Source organism: Macrobrachium nipponense, chromosome 6 (genome assembly GCF_015104395.2).
Source record: "Macrobrachium nipponense isolate FS-2020 chromosome 6, ASM1510439v2, whole genome shotgun sequence".
Lineage (NCBI taxonomy): Eukaryota > Metazoa > Arthropoda > Malacostraca > Decapoda > Palaemonidae > Macrobrachium > Macrobrachium nipponense.
In genome coordinates, this window is record NC_061108.1 from 7,073,235 (window position 1) to 7,093,494 (window position 20,260).

The window sequence follows — 20,260 nt, forward strand, 5'->3', positions numbered from 1 at the left end:
CTCTTCTCCCCTAATGAGTTTACTCACCCGAGGGACAAGGATGACAACAGGTATACGCGGAAAAGAGTGAATAATTAGGAAGTCTTGGGAGGAAGTAAAAGAGAGAGAGAGAGAGAGAGAGAGAGAGAGAGAGAGAGAGAGAGAGAGAGAGAGCGCAGATCAGGAAATGATAGCTAATTCATACAGCCATTAGGACATAAAACTTGTGAAGTGTCCAGGAAACAAGATTCGCGACTTGATGCTGAATAGCTGAATAGTTAGTTTAATGAGGTGACCTTGGGGAATTCGCAGTGATGAATATTTAGTGTAGGTGTGTGTGTGTTGTGTCTGAAGCCGTTGTTACTTTGGAAGTTTTGTGCAGCTGAGGTTCATCCTTGTTTTGGCTGTTGGAGGATTGACGGACGGTGACTGTTGGCTTGGTTTGGTCTCGAGCCACCCCTTTTGTATGTGTGTATATACGTACACATAGGTATATATGAATATATATTTCAACTATAAAAATACAATTTTATGTGTATATATATGTGTATGTATGCATGTATGTATACACACATAGATATGTATATACATATATATATAGATACATATATATATGTGTATATATACATATATATATGTATATATACATACATATATATATACATGTATGTATGTATGTATGTATGTATGTATGTATGTATGTATGTATGTATGTGCGAGTTTAGAAAACAGCAGGACCTCTCAGCCTTGCCGATTTCAGGATAACGCGTTCAGAAAAAGAATCTTCCTAAAAGCCAATATTTATTCTGTCACGCAATTTACAGTTTAAGCAAAACTTCCAACTTTTTGCCACATAAATGACTGAAGACGAGATTAGACTATAAATACGCATTCTGTGAGAAACATTAAATGTCGAATGCTTTGTCATAAAGGAAAACCATCGGGAAAGAGGGTTACTGTGAATTTGAGAGCATTCATTTACATTTCTCTCATTTTCTGGCAATGATAGTTATTCCATACTTTTTAAAATCTAGATTTATGTGGTTATCAATGTTTTGCTAAGTAACATTCTGTTCATACACACTTTCTCAACTGTATGGTTATCATATATCTACATTGAAGTAGTTCCATGCATGTAGCTGTTACTATCTAACCACACATCCGTCTCCATATGATTCCAACGTCTTCCCCGTTCCTAAATCTGAAACGAAAGACATAAACGAATATTAACAAAAGTGACATCACAGGCAGTCCTCATTATTTTAATGAATTACGTAATACTGAACGACGTGTGAACATAAATTACCATTGGGTGAAGATATGTGGGATCTATGCTAGGTAGTGACCCCCAAGGGTTTTCGGGGGTGTTTATTTTTTTGGGGGGGTCATTATCTTTATAAAATTGACAGTCTTTTGTTTATGTTTATACGGATCCAATATGTGATATGATGAATATTGAACAAAACGTTTTCTAGACAATTGATACGTCTTTCCGAGTGCTTCTAGAGCAGTGGTTCTTAAAGTGTGGGACGTACGCCCCACCGGGGGGGGGGGGGAGGGGTGGGGGGGGATTACTTTGATTTTAAGGGGGGCAATTCGAGAACCTTTAAACCAAGGTAATAGACTTTTAGGCTTCCTCCACGTGAATATATAAGGATTATATATATCCCGAAGGGGGCATCTGGATTGTACAGGTGATCAGGCGGGGCATGGCCAAAAAAATGTTTGGGAACCGCTGAATTCTGGAGTGACCCAGGGCCGTCCAAGTTGTTTAGTCCGAGGCTTACTCTTCAAAAAGCAAAAAGGTTATGCGGGCCACCTGTATATATATATATATATATAATATATATATATATATATATATATATATATATATATATATATACTTTTTGCGGGTCCCTTTTACCCCTATATCACCTATATATATATATATATATATATATATATATAATATATATATCAGATATTAATCAGAATCGTTTGGAAATATGATGTATTTATTGCGAGGAACGTCTCTTTTATTCAGGGTGAGTGACAAATCCAATTGTTATGATATACTTATTTTCCTTCAGCGGGACACTTTCAAAAATCAAACGGGCCACATTTGGCCCACGGGCAGTGGGTGTTGGACGGCCTTGAACTGTCTAGACGGAGCGTTTGAAACGTAATAAAAAGTAGATTTAGTGAGAGATGTCACTTGCCGGAGTAGGCAGCTGGTAATTCCTCTGATAATCATGCGACTGGTTTTGCTGTGGTGGCTGTGGGGAGGGCTGCGGCCTCATCACTTGAGCAGCGGATGAATAGGATCGAAATCTGCCTCCCGCTGGGTCCCTCTGTCTTCGGTCAGCATATGGTGATTGGTGGCCATTCATGTGCTGATCTGAGGGATTGAATATCGTACTCAGTGTAGGGACAATGAAGGATGTGTGGTATAACCATCGTCTTCACTAACGCACGAAGGAAAAGCAATACATATACACATAAATAAGGGCAAAATCCACGAAAGGGAAGTGAAACAATGGAGTTCCGCTGCAAGGCCTTCCGACTCTCGTCTGAGCTTAGTAAAGGACGAGAATCGAAAGGCCTAGCACTTGTATTCCACTCTTTCACTTTCCTTCGTGGCTTTTGCCTTTATTTATATATCTATCACGTTCCAAAGTTTTGTGATTCAGTTATATATATATATATATATATATATATATATATATATATATATATATATATATATATGAACGTATATGCATCATTGTTATTCGAATTGAAGGCAGCTGTTACGTTACGAAATTGAGTTAGAAGTTACAGAAGGCGATACAAGGCGCAAATCAGTGAGCCAGATGATGTTATTGCATAGACAATGTCGAAGGAGATAGAGCTTACCATAACGCAACTGGTGTTCGGCTTTTTGTTGTAAGACCTGACGGTTGTAGTGGTGTGGTTGTGAAGATGTTGACGTACGGAGATACGAAAAGAAATAATACAATTATACCGAATATAAACATAACGAGTATGAGGCTATTATAAATATATATAGCTATCTTGATTAAGTTTCATATATCCTTATGGAGATTTAGATACTCTGATAGTAAGAAAGATGACAACAGATATTTTGCATAAAAATAAAACTTCCCTTACCAGAAATATTTCAAGGAAGATACAGATTATCAATACCAGAGTACCAAGTACCCAAACGAATAATATGTGAAATAACATAATGAAAAGACTCCATTAGATTTTGTTTTGAAGGCAAGATGCCTTACATCTTGCGCAAATTCACAGCTGATATAGTAGATTCACATCAACCGTTCATCTGATGTCTAGGCCAGTCCCTTACGACGCTCCTGACTGGCTGTTTATAAGCCAATCACAGGGCTGGAAACTCTCAGTCTCTCTCTCGAGAGTTCACATTGGCAGGATGTCTGCTCCACCTCTCCTGAGGGATACGTCTTTCAAAAGTATCCCTCAGGAGGGATGGAGCATACATCCTGCCAATGTGAACTCTCTCGAGAGACTGCAAGTTTCCGGCCCTGTGATTGGCTTATCAACCAGCCAATCAGGAGCGTCTTAAGGGACTGGCCTAGACATCAGATGCACTGTTTATGTGAATCTACTATAGTAAATTCCCCCTTTTAAGAAAATGTTTTGTTTTCGTAGCGTTTTCTTTTTTAAACAGGCTGATGATGTTACTCAAACGTACACACACACATTTATAGATATATATTCATTAAGAAAACAATTAAATAATAATTACCATGGGTGGCTGCTGATGATAATACCCTGGATGGCGATGATGCTGATGACTGCTGCGAGGAGGGGGGAGATAAGGATCCCCGGGGCCAGCTACAGCCAAATTTCGGCGCCCAAGACGATCGAGCGACGCCGTACGATAAAATCCCGCTGGCTGTTCTGAAAGAAGATTATATATCTTTTAAAACCTACCTTATACCAGATTGAGAAGATAGAGAATTTAGTATACTTACAATGATGAATATACTTAAAATAATGAATATACTTAAAATGATCAATATGCTTGAAAACAGATGGATAATGAAAGTATGAAAGCAGCCCTTGGATAAGATGGGGTCAAGTATGTAGAAATCACAGTCTATCTGGCTGCTCTTGACCAGATTTGAATTCGTATAATCTAGAAGTTGTAGCTTTACTGAATCAACGGCATACAATATACGTGTTGAGAGGCATTATAATACTTCGTTTAGAATAGACTATTATTGAAATAATGGAATTTATTACCGTAACCAAAGGAAAAAAGCATACCACAAAACCAGGTGGGTCCAACAGTAGTTTGTTGACAGCAGAATCCAGTGAGTCGTAGAAGCGGCAGGTGATTTTTCAGAACGCGACATCGTAGAGTGGCGAAACGGCCATATGCATAGAGAAGAACACAAGTTTATAATTCATGCATATAATACGGGCAAACAAAGCAATATAAAAGAGAAATAAAGAAATTTTCTTGTCTATCCACCCATTATGGCTCTGTAGGTTCGCCCTAAAAAGATGAGGTTACCTGGAGTTTTTATTTTTTTTTAATTTTTGTAAAAGCAAATAGTATGGATGTCAAAACTGAAGTGGCGTATGTTCACCACCTTGCCACCAAATGTTGGCAGCGTTGCTTAAGGTGGGAAGAAATGATGGAAAAGCCTGTGCCATACCTCCTCTCTCCTCTAACCAACATCAGTATATGTTAAATCAAAACGTATCACCGTGACTAACATATGCTAACATATAACATATTCTAGACAAGAAGTGTCCGTGTGAATAACAATGGAAACTTGATTATCAACTTTGGAATTAGGCAACCGTATTTGGGCCATATCTATAGATATTATTATTATTATTATTATTATTATTATTATTATTATTATTATTATTATTATTATTATTATTATTATTATTATTATTATTATTTTGGAGGGAGACCCTCTTTCAAACAGGTATTATTGAAAGATATTGCTGAATCAGCTGCATTTAACTTGTAAATGGAGAAGACTATTCACACGTTAAATGCAGCTGATGCAGCAATATCTTTCATTATCATCATTATTATTATTATTATTATTATTATTATTATTATTATTATTATTATTATTATTATTATTATTATTATTATTATTATTATTCAGAAGATAAACACTATTCATTTGGAACAAGCCCCCAACAGGGGCCACTGACTTTCAAAGAATATGGTGTTCATTAGGAAGAAGAGAAGACTGAGGGAAATACTGAAAGAGATCTTGCTTGTTAAAAAAAAGCAATTAATGAATAAATGAGTAAATGAATAAATAGATAAGAATGTATTACAATCAAGGAGAATAGGATTATGGTAGTAATGGATTGCATCTTCGCGAATAATACGAAAACCGATCGTCCCATACAGAGTAGCATTCAAATAGCTGATCGTATTTATGTAAGTGGTAGTTATGATGCTCTTAGATGTACTGTTCTGTTAAAAGGATATACAGGGTGGCCAAAAGTAGCCTCACAGTTACTTCATGAACTGTTTCTCATTCATAGTACTCTTCAATAGAAAATTAATACTGTGCCATTAATACATGCTACTTATTTTTATCCTTTTCATGTCACTCATTCTTAAATATGCCACTTATTCATGTCTGAAAAATTTTATGCGTTAATAAAATTATTTTTTATTGTTTTAACTGTGAGGCTACTTTTGGCCCACCCTGTATTAATGCCACTAAAATAGGTAGATGATTACCTGAGTTAGCAAATCAATTTATGCATCTTTTTTTTTTGTGGACAAGAAATCACAGGAACCCTAAAGGAACTGTCCACGTGGGATCGCTCTAAATGGCTTTGACGATTTTAATACATTTTTATCTATTCATTAATGAATTTATTTCTCTTTTTTTTAATAAGGGAGATCTCCTCTTTCTCTGTTTCCCTTTACTTCATCTTACTCCTTCCTAATGAACAACATATTCTTTGGAAGCTTGAATTTCAAGTCCTTGGCCCCTATGGTGGGCTTATTACTTATGTATAAAGTTCATTTTCTGAATAATAATAATAATAATAATAATAATAATAATAATAATAATAATAATAATAATAATAATAATAATAATAATAATAATGAGGATGATGATAATAATAATATCTCATTAAAAAGAATGGCAGAGTTAACTGAATTTATCTTATAAAGAATTTTCTCGATGTTTTTATAATTCGTTTTTAATAATAATAATAATAATAATAATAATAATAATAATAATAATAATAATAATAATAATAATAATAATAATAATAATAGAGTGTTTATTACATTTAATGATTAATCTTATAACTGTACGAGCTGATACTAAAAGATAATAGACCACCATTAAATATTCGTTAAAGATAACAATCATTAAAATGCCTCCTAACTTTAACCTCGGTAATCGTATCACTGCGAAGCTTTCAGAAAGTATTTTTGCCCAAGAGAATCTTACGTAAAAGTTTACAGGGGATTTCGTTTCCTGGCGTGCTGTGAGGCACTGAAGGAACGGAATAGTATACTACAAACGCTCGTGCGGCTGGTTTTCAGCACCGAGAAAGAGGAGCATTTTTTAATGGCTCCCTGTCCTCGCTAATGTGGAAACGAAACGCTTTTTAAGCGATAATCTTGTGATCTCTCTCTCTCTCTCTCTCTCTCTCTCTCTCTCTCTTTCAGTATACACACACACAAACACACACAACTAATAATAGCAGACATAATTGAGGATATACATATGTAATATATATATATATATATATATATATATATATATATATATATATACATTTATACTTATAAATAAAATATATAGTGTATATATATATATATATAATATATATATATATATATATATATATATATATATATATATATATGTAACATATATAAAATAATATGTATTTATAAGTGTGTATACATATTTAAATGTATATATATATATACACATACATACATACATACATACATACATGTATTTATTCGTGAATTTTTATCGCATCTCCGTGATTTACATACACGCATTAAGCTACCAATGTCCTTTAATATCCAATTCGCTCTACCTCGGAATCAATTTGTTTTCATATATATTAACCGAAAGGGAATTTTTTTAGTTGATAAAGTTCGTCCTCTCGTAGACTCGAACCAGCGGACAGAGGAGAAATCAGGGCTTCAGTGACATTACCGACTCGGCCACGGTAACGTCACTGAAGTCCTGGTTTCTCCTCTGTCCGCTGGTTCGAATCCACGAGAGGACGACATTATTATCATCTAAAAAATTCCCCTTCGGTTAACATATGAAAATATATCAATTCCGAGGTAGAGCGAATTCGGTATTAAAGAACATATGTAGCTTAATGAGTCTTCATTCGTGTGTACACACACACACACACACATATATATGAGTTAATGGCTTTAATGATGGTAGCAACCTCGCTCACTAACGAGAGGATTGAACCGAGATAAGGCACACACAAAGTACCACTCACACTGGGAGGTTGGCTGCTGCTATACTTCTGTGGACTTAGAAACCTCGCGTACTGCAAGTCACTGGGTCGAGCGTATAGGTTGAAAGACGACTGGGCATGAGGTCGACGTCCTTGTCGGTCGAGCGATGGTGAGCGATGGAATGCCGCGTACTGATCTGCAATATCATCCACAGATGATAATTTTGTTGATTGTATAATTTAATTTAGTTATAAAAACATGTTTTATCAGCCAGACAATCAATAAACTGAATTTGATGGTATAATGATATTTATTCGGAAAAAGGATTTTCAGATTTGCATAAAGGTTGTTATCTTGTTTACTTTGAAGGCTAATGTGCAATACGAATTATTCATTTTATTACGTGAATTAAAAATGAAAAAGTAATAGCAGTCTAAATTGCAATACACAATTTAGATACGGGATGAAAACTTATTAATTTGATCACGTGAATTTAATATTGAAAAAAATCAAGGTTGATATACAATACAAATTCAATAACGGGGAGAAATTAGTTTTATTACGTGACTTGAAAATAAAAATTGAAGTCTAATATGCATTACAGATTTAGAGAAGTGATAAAAAATTATTAATTTGATCACGTAAATTTAATATGAAAAATAATTCGAAGGCCAATATGCAACACAAATTGAGAGACGGACTGAGAAATCACTCATTTTATCACGTGAATCAAGAATAAAAAAAATGATCTTACCATAGATAAGATTTGGTTCCTGTTGGTTCGAGTTCCAGAGTTCCAGGTATCACGGTTGAAGTAGGTATTTGTAAAGTAAAAGAAGGATAATAATATATTAAGGACATAAGTTCAATAAATGAACGAAGGCTGGTCAAAAATAGAGGAGGAATTTTGTGAAATAATTATTTCAATCACTACACAGTTTTTCGTGTAGCCTGGTGATTTATTAACTTAATTTCATAATTCACTATGGGAGGTTATTGGTTTAATTGGCAAAAATAGCAAATGAGTGCTGGACATTTATATACATATGAAATTAAAATAGCCGCAATGTCCTCCTAACTTCTCACATTGTTTGCTCTTTTTTGGAAATGCTTGTCACTACGAAGCCTTGAGCTCCAACTTCAAGAAATTTGAAGAAATCATGATGTTCGGTAGCGGGAAACGAACCTGCGATACCATAGCATTGTGGCTATTACAAATTCATATTTATCTAGTAAAAAAAAGGACCAGTAGATTCTACTATATTCGATAGTATATATATCACATACATATATATATAGTATAGATGTATATATGTATTATATTATACACTCATATATATATATATATATATATATATATATATATATATATATATTACAACAATACATATATACCATATATGGTAGTATGATATACTATATTATACATACATATATATCATATATATATTATAGATATATATTATATATATATATATATATATATATATATATATATATATATATATATATGACACTTGTAAATCCAAATAAATATTTCACAATTAAAGCAACTTACCGATGGCGGGTAGTGGAAGCTTCGTTGCTGATAAGGAAGTCTTCTAGGAACGGTATAATGAGGAATCTGGGAGTGGGCGTTCCCATAGACGACAGATTTGACAGGTGGTGGTGGACGTTCTATCCTCTCAAGAGAAGCCGATCGATAAATGCCCACGAATTGATAAGGGTCGTTGTAATGCTTCGCCTGGAGTCTCCAAAGAAATGGGAATCATGTAGGAGAGCGTTGATTTAGTGGTAAATTGATTTCAGCACGTATTAGAGTATTGTATTTGTATTTTATAGCATTGATGATTGATGTATTAGTATTGAATGGTTATTTAGAATTCGTTGGTGTAAATTGATGGGAAATGCATATAAAAGTTCATGAACAGGTACAAAGGAAATACATCATACTCACAGTGTAATTTTTGGTTGTTGATGTACGTGCATCGGGTGACGTCGGTTGCCAATGACATAATCCAGACGTTGCATGGAACAGGAACACGGAAGAGAAGTGTAAATACAGTGTTAATGCAAAGCTTACACATTCATTGGACAATGGATAGAAGAAGAATTACACTGGACAATTATATGGATAAATTAGGTGAGATAAGTCTACTGAGAAACATGACTGCTTTTGGTGATGGGAAGAAATTTGCACAATCACTCAAAATCAACAATAGATAAAAAAAGGTTAGATTCTAAAACTAAAAAAGCGTTGGGATGAATGAGCCTTACACCTGTCGAAATCAGCACAAAATGAAAAGTAATTGTTCCAGGTCCTGAAGAAAGGATGGATAAATTATTAGAGTAAAGAATTCTCTTAGTAGATTTTGCCCTACTAAAATAAAAGATTTCATGATTCAAAGGATATTGGTTGGATTCAAGTTGTCCTTTCAGAGAGGGATAGTTGAGCAATGTTTAAATACTTTAGGGGTAGTAAGTATTTAGCAATGGGACTACAGCTAGAAGTATGAACGTGATCGCCTTTCTTTCTGAGGAAATAAGTGGGTAGGAAATTGATAAACAGATACTCTCTGATTAACATTTTGTAGAAGCACCGTGCAACGTATATATATATATATATATATATATATATATATATATATATATATATATATGTGTGTGTGTGTGTGTTTGTGTGTGTGTGCGTGTATATATATATATATATATATATATATATATATATATGTGTGTGTGTGTGTGTGTGTGTGTGTGTGTGCGCGCGTGTGCGCGCGTGTATATATATATATATATATATATGTATGTATATGTGTGTGTGTGTGTGTGTGTGTAAGTGTGGCATATTATATACGTTTATATAAAGGAAAAAATAAAGAGAAAGCAGACGTGGAATGTTATTTTAATGACGTGTACTGCCCTATTGTGTGGCAACAGATAAAACAAATATCTGCTTTGTCTTCACAATTTGTAATGATGGTATCATACCAATAAAGATACCTAGTCATTCTACGGTCTTCGTTACCGTTATCATGATATCAGTATCATGATACAACGTACCATGATAGCGGTATCATAATTAATAATTGTTAAAAGTTTTGTTTTCGAGAACAGGGCTTTGTAACCCTATAAAATAATGACAGCGGATTAACCTCATTTGATGAAATACTATATTTCTGGTAATTGAATATCTATTGCAAACGTTGTCAGAAACATTCATTCTTTATTTTCCCAGCGGTTTTGTTTTTCTCGTTCGAATTTTACTTTTTTTTTTTATCAGAACAGGATATTTAGATATATGCAGAACAGAACCTGTATTTTCATACGCTTTGGAAATCAGATAAATTACATTTATTATTGGGCCGTAATTAATATCAAATAAAGGTTCTTTACTTTAAAAACTTTGGTTTTTACTCATATTTATTACCATCATAATGCAAATCAGTACGAAAAATCTAGTTAATTTAAGTACAAAGAGATATTGCAGAACATTTTTTATATTACCTAGGACTGAGCATTTCTCAAATTTTATGAATTTTGTTAAAAAGATAATAATTGGCTTTTTACCACAGGGATTATATGTTTAACTGGAAAAATACTAATATTGAATGCAAATATCATAGTAAAATATGACTGTCAATTACTGCCAAAATTAAAACGAAGAGAAATCTTTCTAATACCATAACTGTTGTTATAATAAGAATAAATCTGATAGTGAGGTAATGATAGTCAAATATTGTCGAAAAATAAAAAAGAATGAACAAATCTTACTGTTACCTTAGCTGTTATCAACTCCCTTGGCTGATATACCTGATAGACGTCTTCGCTATTTTCTTCGTATATCGGAGGTTGACGATACATCAGTTTAGGCTGAACCTTGCAGGACCACTGGTGATTGACGTACATAGCCCTGGCATTTGCAGGCAGTTGAGCAACGCGATCAGTCACCCAATTAATCACCGCTGCTTTGGCCACGTCGCGGTCGCTTGAGGGGGCTTGAGTCCTTGGTATATTTGGCTGTGGAGGGACGAATCTGCCTGGGTTATCGTAAACGTTGTATGCGTTTGCACGTGAGGGATGAAGTGTTCTTTGGGTGTACGGTTGTTGATGGCTACGATAGCGTGGTATATCGTACAAATCTTCACCGACAGCGTAAAGTGGTCTTTGGGGAATGACGGATTCCATCCGGTGAGTTGGGGCCTCGAATACGTCGTTGTAATGCGAGTGAAGAGTTGGTTCTCTTGGACGGGGAATTGCTGTTTCCTTTGGAAGAGGAATTGTTGTTCTATTTGAAAGAGGAAGTGTTTCTTTCGAATGAGAAAGTGTTGTTTCATTTGGAGGAGGAAGCTTTGCTTCTTTTGGAGGAAAAGGAGGGTCATACTGAGGAAGTGCGTCGCGTACCTCTTCAGAATTTTGGGGATTTCCTTCTTTGGGATACAAATTTACTTTATTGATGCCTTCAAGGTCACTTCCTCTGGTAAACTCTTGCTGTTTCTTTCTGATAGCACCAACAATGATGGGAGGGGGAGGAGGGGCAGCTGGTATATCACTGTTCGTATGTGTCCCTGTTTCTTGTACATTTCCTTTATGCCTTGGTGCAGGTCCGTCTGTGGAGTCCACCATTTGTCCCGTGGTCTGCAATGCAGGTCTATTTGCATGTCTTGGATCGCCTGTGCGTCCTATTTTCTTTACAACAACCTGTTTTTTCGTTGATATGTAATGGGTCTGACCACCTGGCACTGGACCATTATTTGAGAATGATTCTCCAGCCGCCAGTGGTGCCTGTTTACTCGTAGAATACGCCGTATCCAAGTTAAAGGTTTGTGAAATGCTTCTGGGGATTGGATCAAACCTATTTTGGAGAGGGCTTGAATATTGGGATGTCTGCTCTGAAGTGTCACCATACTCTGGTAATGTAAGGCTAGCTGGCCTCCTCTTCGTTGTGTTCGTTGGAGTTGAAAACTCTGGGTCGCTCTCCTTTCTGCTATTCCTCGCTCTTTCGATTGCAGGTACGTCTGATTTACTGAGCGAGGGTATGTCTATACCCAGTTCAGCTGCCACTCTGATGTTGTGCTTTTTCAGATGGTCATCCAGTAGCGGGTACATAGCCTCGCTCTGTGTGTGTGTCAAGGTCCTGTGAATGGACAAGTCTCCTCTTCCTTTTGTGGGTTCACTTCTGGTTCTAGTTATATGCTGATGCTTTCTCGGAGGAGTAGGTTGTGTCTTGAGCTCTGGTGGAGGGAGAAGTCCTCCGGGGGAGTCCCAAGTGTGTTGGCTATGAGTTGACGACGTCTCGGGTAAAATGTTGACCACCTCTTTGACACCCTCTGGACTTTCTGACTTGAACGTGATACTGGTACTTTTGTTATCCTCTGTGCTGTCACTGACAGTAGGGCTTCTCTCGAGTATTTTGTTTCCATCAGGAGTGTCAATAATACACGAATTTGCGTCACCTTTTTTAAGTGACTGCTTACTGTTTTGTGCTTCCGGACTGATTTTCAAGTTGATTTTACTGAGATCGAAGTCAAAATGCCTATCTTCGTTGTTTCCTGTTCTTCGCTGACTGCTGGAAATTTTGGGAGTCGACGCACCATTTATATTTTTAATTGATGCTCTTCTCTCATAGATCTCTGTTGGCGTCATGATCTCATATATCGGAGAACCATAGCCGTATAATTCATCTTGTTTACCTCCCGGTAGTAAGTTTTCACCAGGTGAAGCAGATTGAGAACTTTTCTTGTCTGGGGACTCTTTTTCAGGCACTTCGTATATCGTGACATGACTTTTGGTATTGCTTTCTTTCTTCTTTCTCCTAAAGCTGATGCCAAATATTGAAGGTTTGCTGTCCTTCTTTTTCTCTTGCTGCGTCTTCTGATCATTATCACTTTTCATGGTGTTTCTGGTATCGAAGTTGATGTTCTTCTGCCTTTGGGATCTCCTTCCTAAAGCCATCAATTTTGATTTTTTGTTTTCCTCTCTGTTCTTTGAACCTAATGGCAATTTTCGGGTCGGTTCCACAGTTGCATCAGGACCATTCTCTTTAAGTGGCCTAATGGAACCATTACATGATTTTGAATCCATTACACTTTTATTAGAACTGTCGATGCGATCTGTCGACTCAGCTCTCTCTCCTGAGACAGAAGGAGCATAACTGTTTGTAACATTGTCTTGCTTTTGTTTTGGTGTCTCGGGGGCTGACCCTAAGCTTTGGAGACCTCTCGCCTGTAAGGCGTGATGCTGCTCAGAGGTATATATCTCTTGAGATCTCAAGAGAGTGTTGATAGACTTAGAACGGCTCTTCCCACCAGCATCCCTTGAGACTTTCCCTTTCTCCAGTATAGAGTCCTTCGCATTGCCTTGAGAATCTGAAAGTATCTCCGCAGATCTGCAGTGGTTCGAGTTCGATTCTGTGCTGCCATAAAAGCTATTAAGAGGCCTAAAGCAACTTGGGTCCCCTGGAAAGGGCATAGATATTTCGTCTTTTGAGAGTTTCCCTGACTTCCGTGCTAAGGAAGGACTGGACACGCTCCTGTGCATGTGCCTTTTCCAGAAAGACATGTATTTTTTGTTTGCGTCGCCCATCGGGAAGAGATTGTTTCTACGCGGTCACTAACACACTAACGCAAGGTCTTCGATTGTCATCCTGGAGACGTAGCGTCAATTTGCACAATCTATGAACTCTATTAGATGCAAAGAGATTGTTTGGTTAGCTTATAAGAATACATTTCATTTTCCACCAAATTGCGTCAACAACTACAAATAAACGTTACATAAAAACAGCACTTAGTTCGCTTTCTATATTACTTAAAATCACTCATGTGTCAACACATTTTAGTTCCTTTGCACGTCAGTTTTGACCAAACATGTTTATTGCTTTTACAAAGTGTCTTTCAAAGTCATTTCTGCAGAACAAGAAGCAGTTTTGATCGCACGAGTGGCATTTGTGTTTTCATTCCATATTTTCATTCAATTTACATTAATTCTGTAAAAGAAAACAAAAGGGATATGCCTAAATATGGCAATTCCTAATGTGATTTGCATTAATATTTTGAAATAAAAAAATCGTGAAAGTGTAGCTAAAAGTAAGGCAGCTGAGGTTTGAATAAATCTTTTTAGTGACTCTCGTCGTATCTCTCCCATACCTACTTGATTAAGATGAAGTTTAGACATTATGCTATTTGATGCATTGTTTAGTTTTGAATGATATAAGAACAATATGGCATTTGACTAAAATTATGACGCTATCAATCAAAATTAAGTATTTACAATTATTGGTTCCATGGGCCTAATCTGACAAGAGTATTGATTTGATAACTTCATACGCTCATGTTGGACTGTTTTGATAATATTACACTTGTCTGTCGTGTGAAGACGATCAATTATTAATTAGTAATTCGAAAAGGATCATGCCATACCTCTTAATCCGATTAATTTAATCATTCGAATTCCTTTTACTTTGAAATTGTCTAAGAAGCAAACATAGATATCGGATGTAAATTATTCTAACAGTCTATGTTCCACAGCATCTCTTGCACATGGAGACGAATAGACAGGAAAGTAGATGTCCTCATCCACCCGAAGACTAGAGAGAGAGAGAGAGAGAGAGAGAGAGAGAGAGAGAGAGAGAGAGAGAGAAAATGGAAAAACGTGGGGGTGAGACATTTGGCTGTTACATCCAATCTCTTGAATGTGTAACCGAACGGACGGAAAACCAGATGTCCTCATCAACCCCCAAGACTCTAAGAAAGAGAGAGAGAGAGAGAGAGAGAGAGAGAGAGAGAGAGAGAGAGAGAGAGAAAGGAAGAAAAGATGAGGTGAAAAGTTTAGCTAATCCAGAAAGGAGCAAAGGACAGACCTCTTGAAAAAAAAACGTTTTATTTTTATGTGTGTGTGTTTTTTTAGGGTTGGGGGGAGGGGGAGCGGGGGCTTAAGAACCGGGGACTAAAATCTAAAGGAAAAGGAGACGAAGACACTTTTACTGAGGCTGCGAGGGCGAGGAATGCTAATGTTTGTGGGTTATGGGAGAGTCTGCTGTTTGCTATGCGTTATGTGGTCTTAGTGGAGAGAGAGGAAAGACCGTCTAAATGCAGCAGAGAATTGCTGTCTTGCTGCAGCAACAGCTGCAGTAGGAGCAGAGAGAGAGAGAGAGAGAGAGAGAGAGAGAGGGGGGGGGGGGAGATTTGAATCTGAGTGAAATAAATGGCTGGTTTAGTTGAGTTGCAGGCTGTGTTGAAATTGGGAGAGAGAGAGAGAGAGAGAGAGAGAGAGAGAGAGAGAGGAAATGTGAATCTGAGTGAAATGAATGGCGGATTTAGCTGAGTTTGCAGGCTGTGTTGAAATTGTAATGCTGATTATTCGAAATATCTTACATCTTACTTCAGTTTAGTGGGCTATTAAATATTTCATGTTCCGGACCTGTTTACGTTCATCATCTTTCTCTGAGACTTTTAAGCAAAATGGTCCACTTTCAAGCGTATCTGCAATTGGCGTCTTTCTACAAATTGACGGGGAATGTTCAGAAAAATACTAAATGCTCAGATTTTGACGCTACATTACTTTAAAAAAAAATGCTGTACTGCATTCCAGAAACTTAATATTGGACAAAAAAAAGGGGCAAAATATTTATTTCACGGCATTCCAGATTTTCATTTATAGGATTTGCTCCGAAAAGCGTGCCATATATATATATATATATATATATATATATATATATATATATATATATATATATGTATGTATATATATATATATATATATATATATATATATATATGATATATATATATGTATATATATATATATATATATATATATATATATATATATGCATATGAATGTATGTATATAGTAAATGTATGTATATTTCATTAACATATATGTCAATAAACCAATTGCGTCATAATTAACCAATCTATCAACAGCTTGAGTAACTTTCTATACCTTTTGTTCTATGCGAAAAAAAGCGTAAATAAGCAGAAATATAAATCAATAATTTTTGACAATATTTCCAAGCACCAGAGACAGACCTGAAATCGGTTAACTAACTTTACTTATCACTGCGCTCAGGCAATCCTGTAGTATGTGGCTTAGGTATATTGTAAAGATAAAGATACTTATCATCGTTTTATTGGTCTTGAAAACTTGTCACGGAAGACCTCCTGACTGGTTCGTTGGCATATTTTTTTTTCACAGCGGCCAGTAAAAAGGAAAACACGGTATATTATCCAACTCAAATTCGAAAAAAAGGATAGTATTGGTGGGAAAACGAAAGCAGAAAGGGAGTTCCGAACTACAGTGGTTTATATTTTGTATACAGGAGATATATGAAGCTAAAATGTAAAGGACCGTTGGTAAAAATTCATATAACGTTTTTATTTCGATATACTAAATTACAGTGATCCACTTGCCAATTATATAATTTTGTTTATATTACGACAAGAATATACAGGCATAACTTTTGCCAACAAAATTCCATTAAAAGAAATTTAGAAAATATATGATTTTCTTACTTTAGTAAACGTTATTATTGTCATAAAGAACTTTAGATGTTTTAAATTTATGCATTATCGCGTGGATGAGTTTTAGCCGAATTCTAAAACTGGGACAAGATAGAAAAGTGGTTAAGATGGGCAGCCTTTTCAGAGAGACGCAACATAAGAATGAAAAATTAAAGATAAAAATATACGTAAGATTCAAGGTGAAGTGACCATCTACAGAGGACCTATCCTCAGCGTTACCAAGGGAATACTGTCAGCAGAGTACTCCTTACTGAGTGATTGGCTCTGTAGATGCTGTAGTTAATCTCATCTACAGATTGTCAGAGTACTCCTTACAGGGCGCAGGTTTTACGATCATGTTTTTGAAGTTTGGGTATAGAAAAACCACTTTGCTATAGTAGATTCACATCAGCCGTGCATCCGATGTCTAGGCCAGTCCCTTACGACGCTCCTGATTGGCCGTTGATATGCCAATCGCAGGGCTGGAAACTCTCAGTCTCTCTCATGAGTTCACATAGGCAGGATGCATGTTCCACCTCTCCTGAGGGATACGTCTTTCAAAAATAACCCTCAGGAGAGGTGGAACATACATCCTGCCTATGTGAACTCTCTCGAGAGAGACTGAGAGTTTCCAGCCCTGTGACTGGCTTATCAGCAGTCAATCAGGAGCGTCTTAAGGGACTGGCCTAGAAATAAGATGCACGGTTGATGTGAATCTTACTATAGTTGCAATGTTCATATTGATATCAATGATATAGCATAATGAACTAAATTATTGCTAATATGTAATTTACTTTAAAAAAATATATTTAAATAAAACCACAAGCCCATGTCATGTCGCTGTAATCGTTTAGGAATTTCCGTTATCAAAACTATCTGTCATAGTATTACCAAGGTGCATGAGAAATTCCTCAATATCGGTGAATCATTGAGTATGCTCTAGTCAAGCAGTTGATATCATGCAATGTACGTTAATGCCACTGTTATCACGTAAACTATGGTTTATAAACGGAACTAATTAATAAGAAACTATTTGTAATATAATTATGAATAATGGTCAAAATATAGATTATTATTGAGCAGTATTTTGAACCGAATAAAATGAGAATGAAAATTTTCCACTGAATGAAATGAAAAGAATTATGGTTCAGTGAAGGGTGTCCAATATGGCAGGATCCGATTACTAGTCTCATTCTATATAGTTTTACTCTAAAAATTTACTCACATGAAATAAAATCCCTTGAAAACCTCCTCGTATTTCCAATAACTAAATTACAGATAACGAAATCAATGGACCCATTTTTAGCTAAGATGATAATTATACTTAACACTTGGAAACCAGGTTCCAAGCAAATCCACATTGACTCCAAGAAAACAATCTTGGCGAAATTTGCAATGATTGCCACATTCCTCTTTTGAAAGCTTGCAATCATACCCGTGATTAGAGGCTACCTTGTGACAGTTTCAAATTCTTACTTTTACAAAGAGTTATTCCGAATATAATAACTTTGTCAAAAAGACAGATTCAGCCTCTGAAATCCATGAGCCTACACGATGAATTAACCGCTCAAAACCAGTTACGTAACACATCACAACCGCGGAATAAATTAAAGAACACTTTGTACGTGTTAGCTTCTTTGAAAAGCTAACTAAGACAGGAATAAACTTTCTTATTCACTAAAAGTGACCATTTCGAGGGAATGTTGCATCAAAGCTTACTTCTTGTACAGAAATGGGAGCGTCAGTATGGTGGTCTCAGTCACTTACATATCGTGCCGCTTAATCTAAACCAGTCAGTCAATAATGCAAATAAAACACTGTAGACTTAAAGTTTCTAGTTGCAAGCAATTACCCTCAGTTTCACCGTTATATTGGGCATTGCACAGTGATATGTAATCCTTAATAGCACCACAATAACTTTTCTTATTTCGCGCCATTTCTCTGCACTAACACCATATTTTTGTAACTATTCTCCTTTGACCTGATTCACCAGCGACGCTAAAGAACTGTTCCACTGTCCAAATAGTAACCCAAACACAGGTACGCATACAAACTAGAGTGGCGTTGGTTGAAACTACAAGCGCGTGAACCGTTATCACCCGCCGTGACTCAGATCCTACGAAACGAATTCGATAAGCGGGGAATATGACCGCGTGTAGGGGCGCTTTCTAAACGTAGAGCAAAATGGTAAAATGTTTCTACGAAACTGACCCTGATTATGCCTTTTATAGCAAGAATCCACAACTTTACACTGATCGAAATAAACTTTTCTCCTGAGCAGGCCGAAACCAACTAATGATACTAAACGTCAATGAAGAATCAAGTAGTCATTTTAGCCACGTTCAGACACGGACAATATGTTCTTATCTGGCGACGACGTGTAATCTACGACTTTATCTTATCTAGGGCTTCGGTGAGCCGTGTTACTTACCGGGTATATTCATAACAGCCAAAGTTCTTGCTGAACTTTTGCATTCGACTGTCTGTCTGCCTGTCTGTCTGCTTTGTTTAGGGAAGTGAGCTGACATTAATATTGACGATTTGCGCAAGTGGTTTTGATTGCTTGTGTTAATGATTTTAGACAGAACAGAACTCTCTCTCTCTCCCTCTCCTCTCTCATCTCTCTTCTCTATCTCTCTCTCTCTCTCTCTCTCTCTCTCTCTCTCTCTCTCTCTCTCTCTCTCTCTCTATATATATATATAAATATATATATATATATATATATATACAATATGTATGTATGCATATATAATACACATACATACATAACACATATGTTTGTTCTATGTATATATACGTATATATTACTCTTTGAAGGTGATCTTCATAAGGGACCCTCGATGAATTTGGCATTATATGTAGCCCTACTCTGATGCAAGAAGTAATTAAATGAATTATCTTTTGAATGTGTATACCAATAACTATCGCATTATCCTCTCTCCGAGATCTGCGTCCATTTTTTGACTCAAAGAGCATATATACATTGTCTACGCTCAATTTCTTATGATGGTTAGTCTGCAAACGACACATTAATCGGAAGATTCAAAATTAAGCAAACGAATGTCTTTCCAGGAATAGAAATATGTTAGAAGTAAGTAACATTTTTACGTCATTCGTTGTTGTAGCTGGTCCGCTGGTCTGGTCGCTAGCGTCGTGGTATGCCACTTAGATGTCGTATGTTCGCGCCTCCCCAAGAGGGATGAAAAATCACTGGCGCTGTACAACGGCCAGTTACTGCTGCAGCATGGGGTCTGCGGTGGGAGGTTGGAATTAACATTCTTTAGAAGCTGGAAATTGTCAATGGGCCTGTGGGCTTGTTCCATGTGAATAGATT

The 20,260-nt window shown here is 36.3% G+C and overlaps 1 protein-coding gene across 13 annotated transcripts; it reads right to left on the reverse strand.

Annotated features, from left to right (window-relative positions):
* Positions 1-767: 767 nt before the first annotated feature.
* Positions 768-19,002, reverse strand: LOC135216691 (uncharacterized). 13 transcript variants are annotated; one of them, XM_064252111.1, is made up of 9 exons: positions 18,977-19,002; positions 11,207-14,109; positions 8,988-9,173; positions 8,184-8,208; positions 7,471-7,625; positions 3,728-3,877; positions 2,857-2,893; positions 2,181-2,359; positions 768-1,180 (listed from the first exon to the last, which is right to left on the reverse strand). In XM_064252111.1, the coding sequence occupies exons 2-9, from the start codon at positions 14,009-14,011 to the stop codon at positions 1,175-1,177; spliced, it is 3,543 nt and encodes a 1,180-aa protein (XP_064108181.1). In that variant the 5' UTR covers positions 14,012-14,109; positions 18,977-19,002; the 3' UTR covers positions 768-1,174. The 13 variants fall into 13 exon arrangements, with proteins under 13 accessions (XP_064108181.1, XP_064108182.1, XP_064108186.1 ...); XM_064252112.1 differs by having other exon boundaries at positions 18,917-18,989; XM_064252116.1 differs by having other exon boundaries at positions 8,988-9,167; positions 11,240-14,109; positions 18,908-18,986.
* Positions 19,003-20,260: the final 1,258 nt, after the last annotated feature.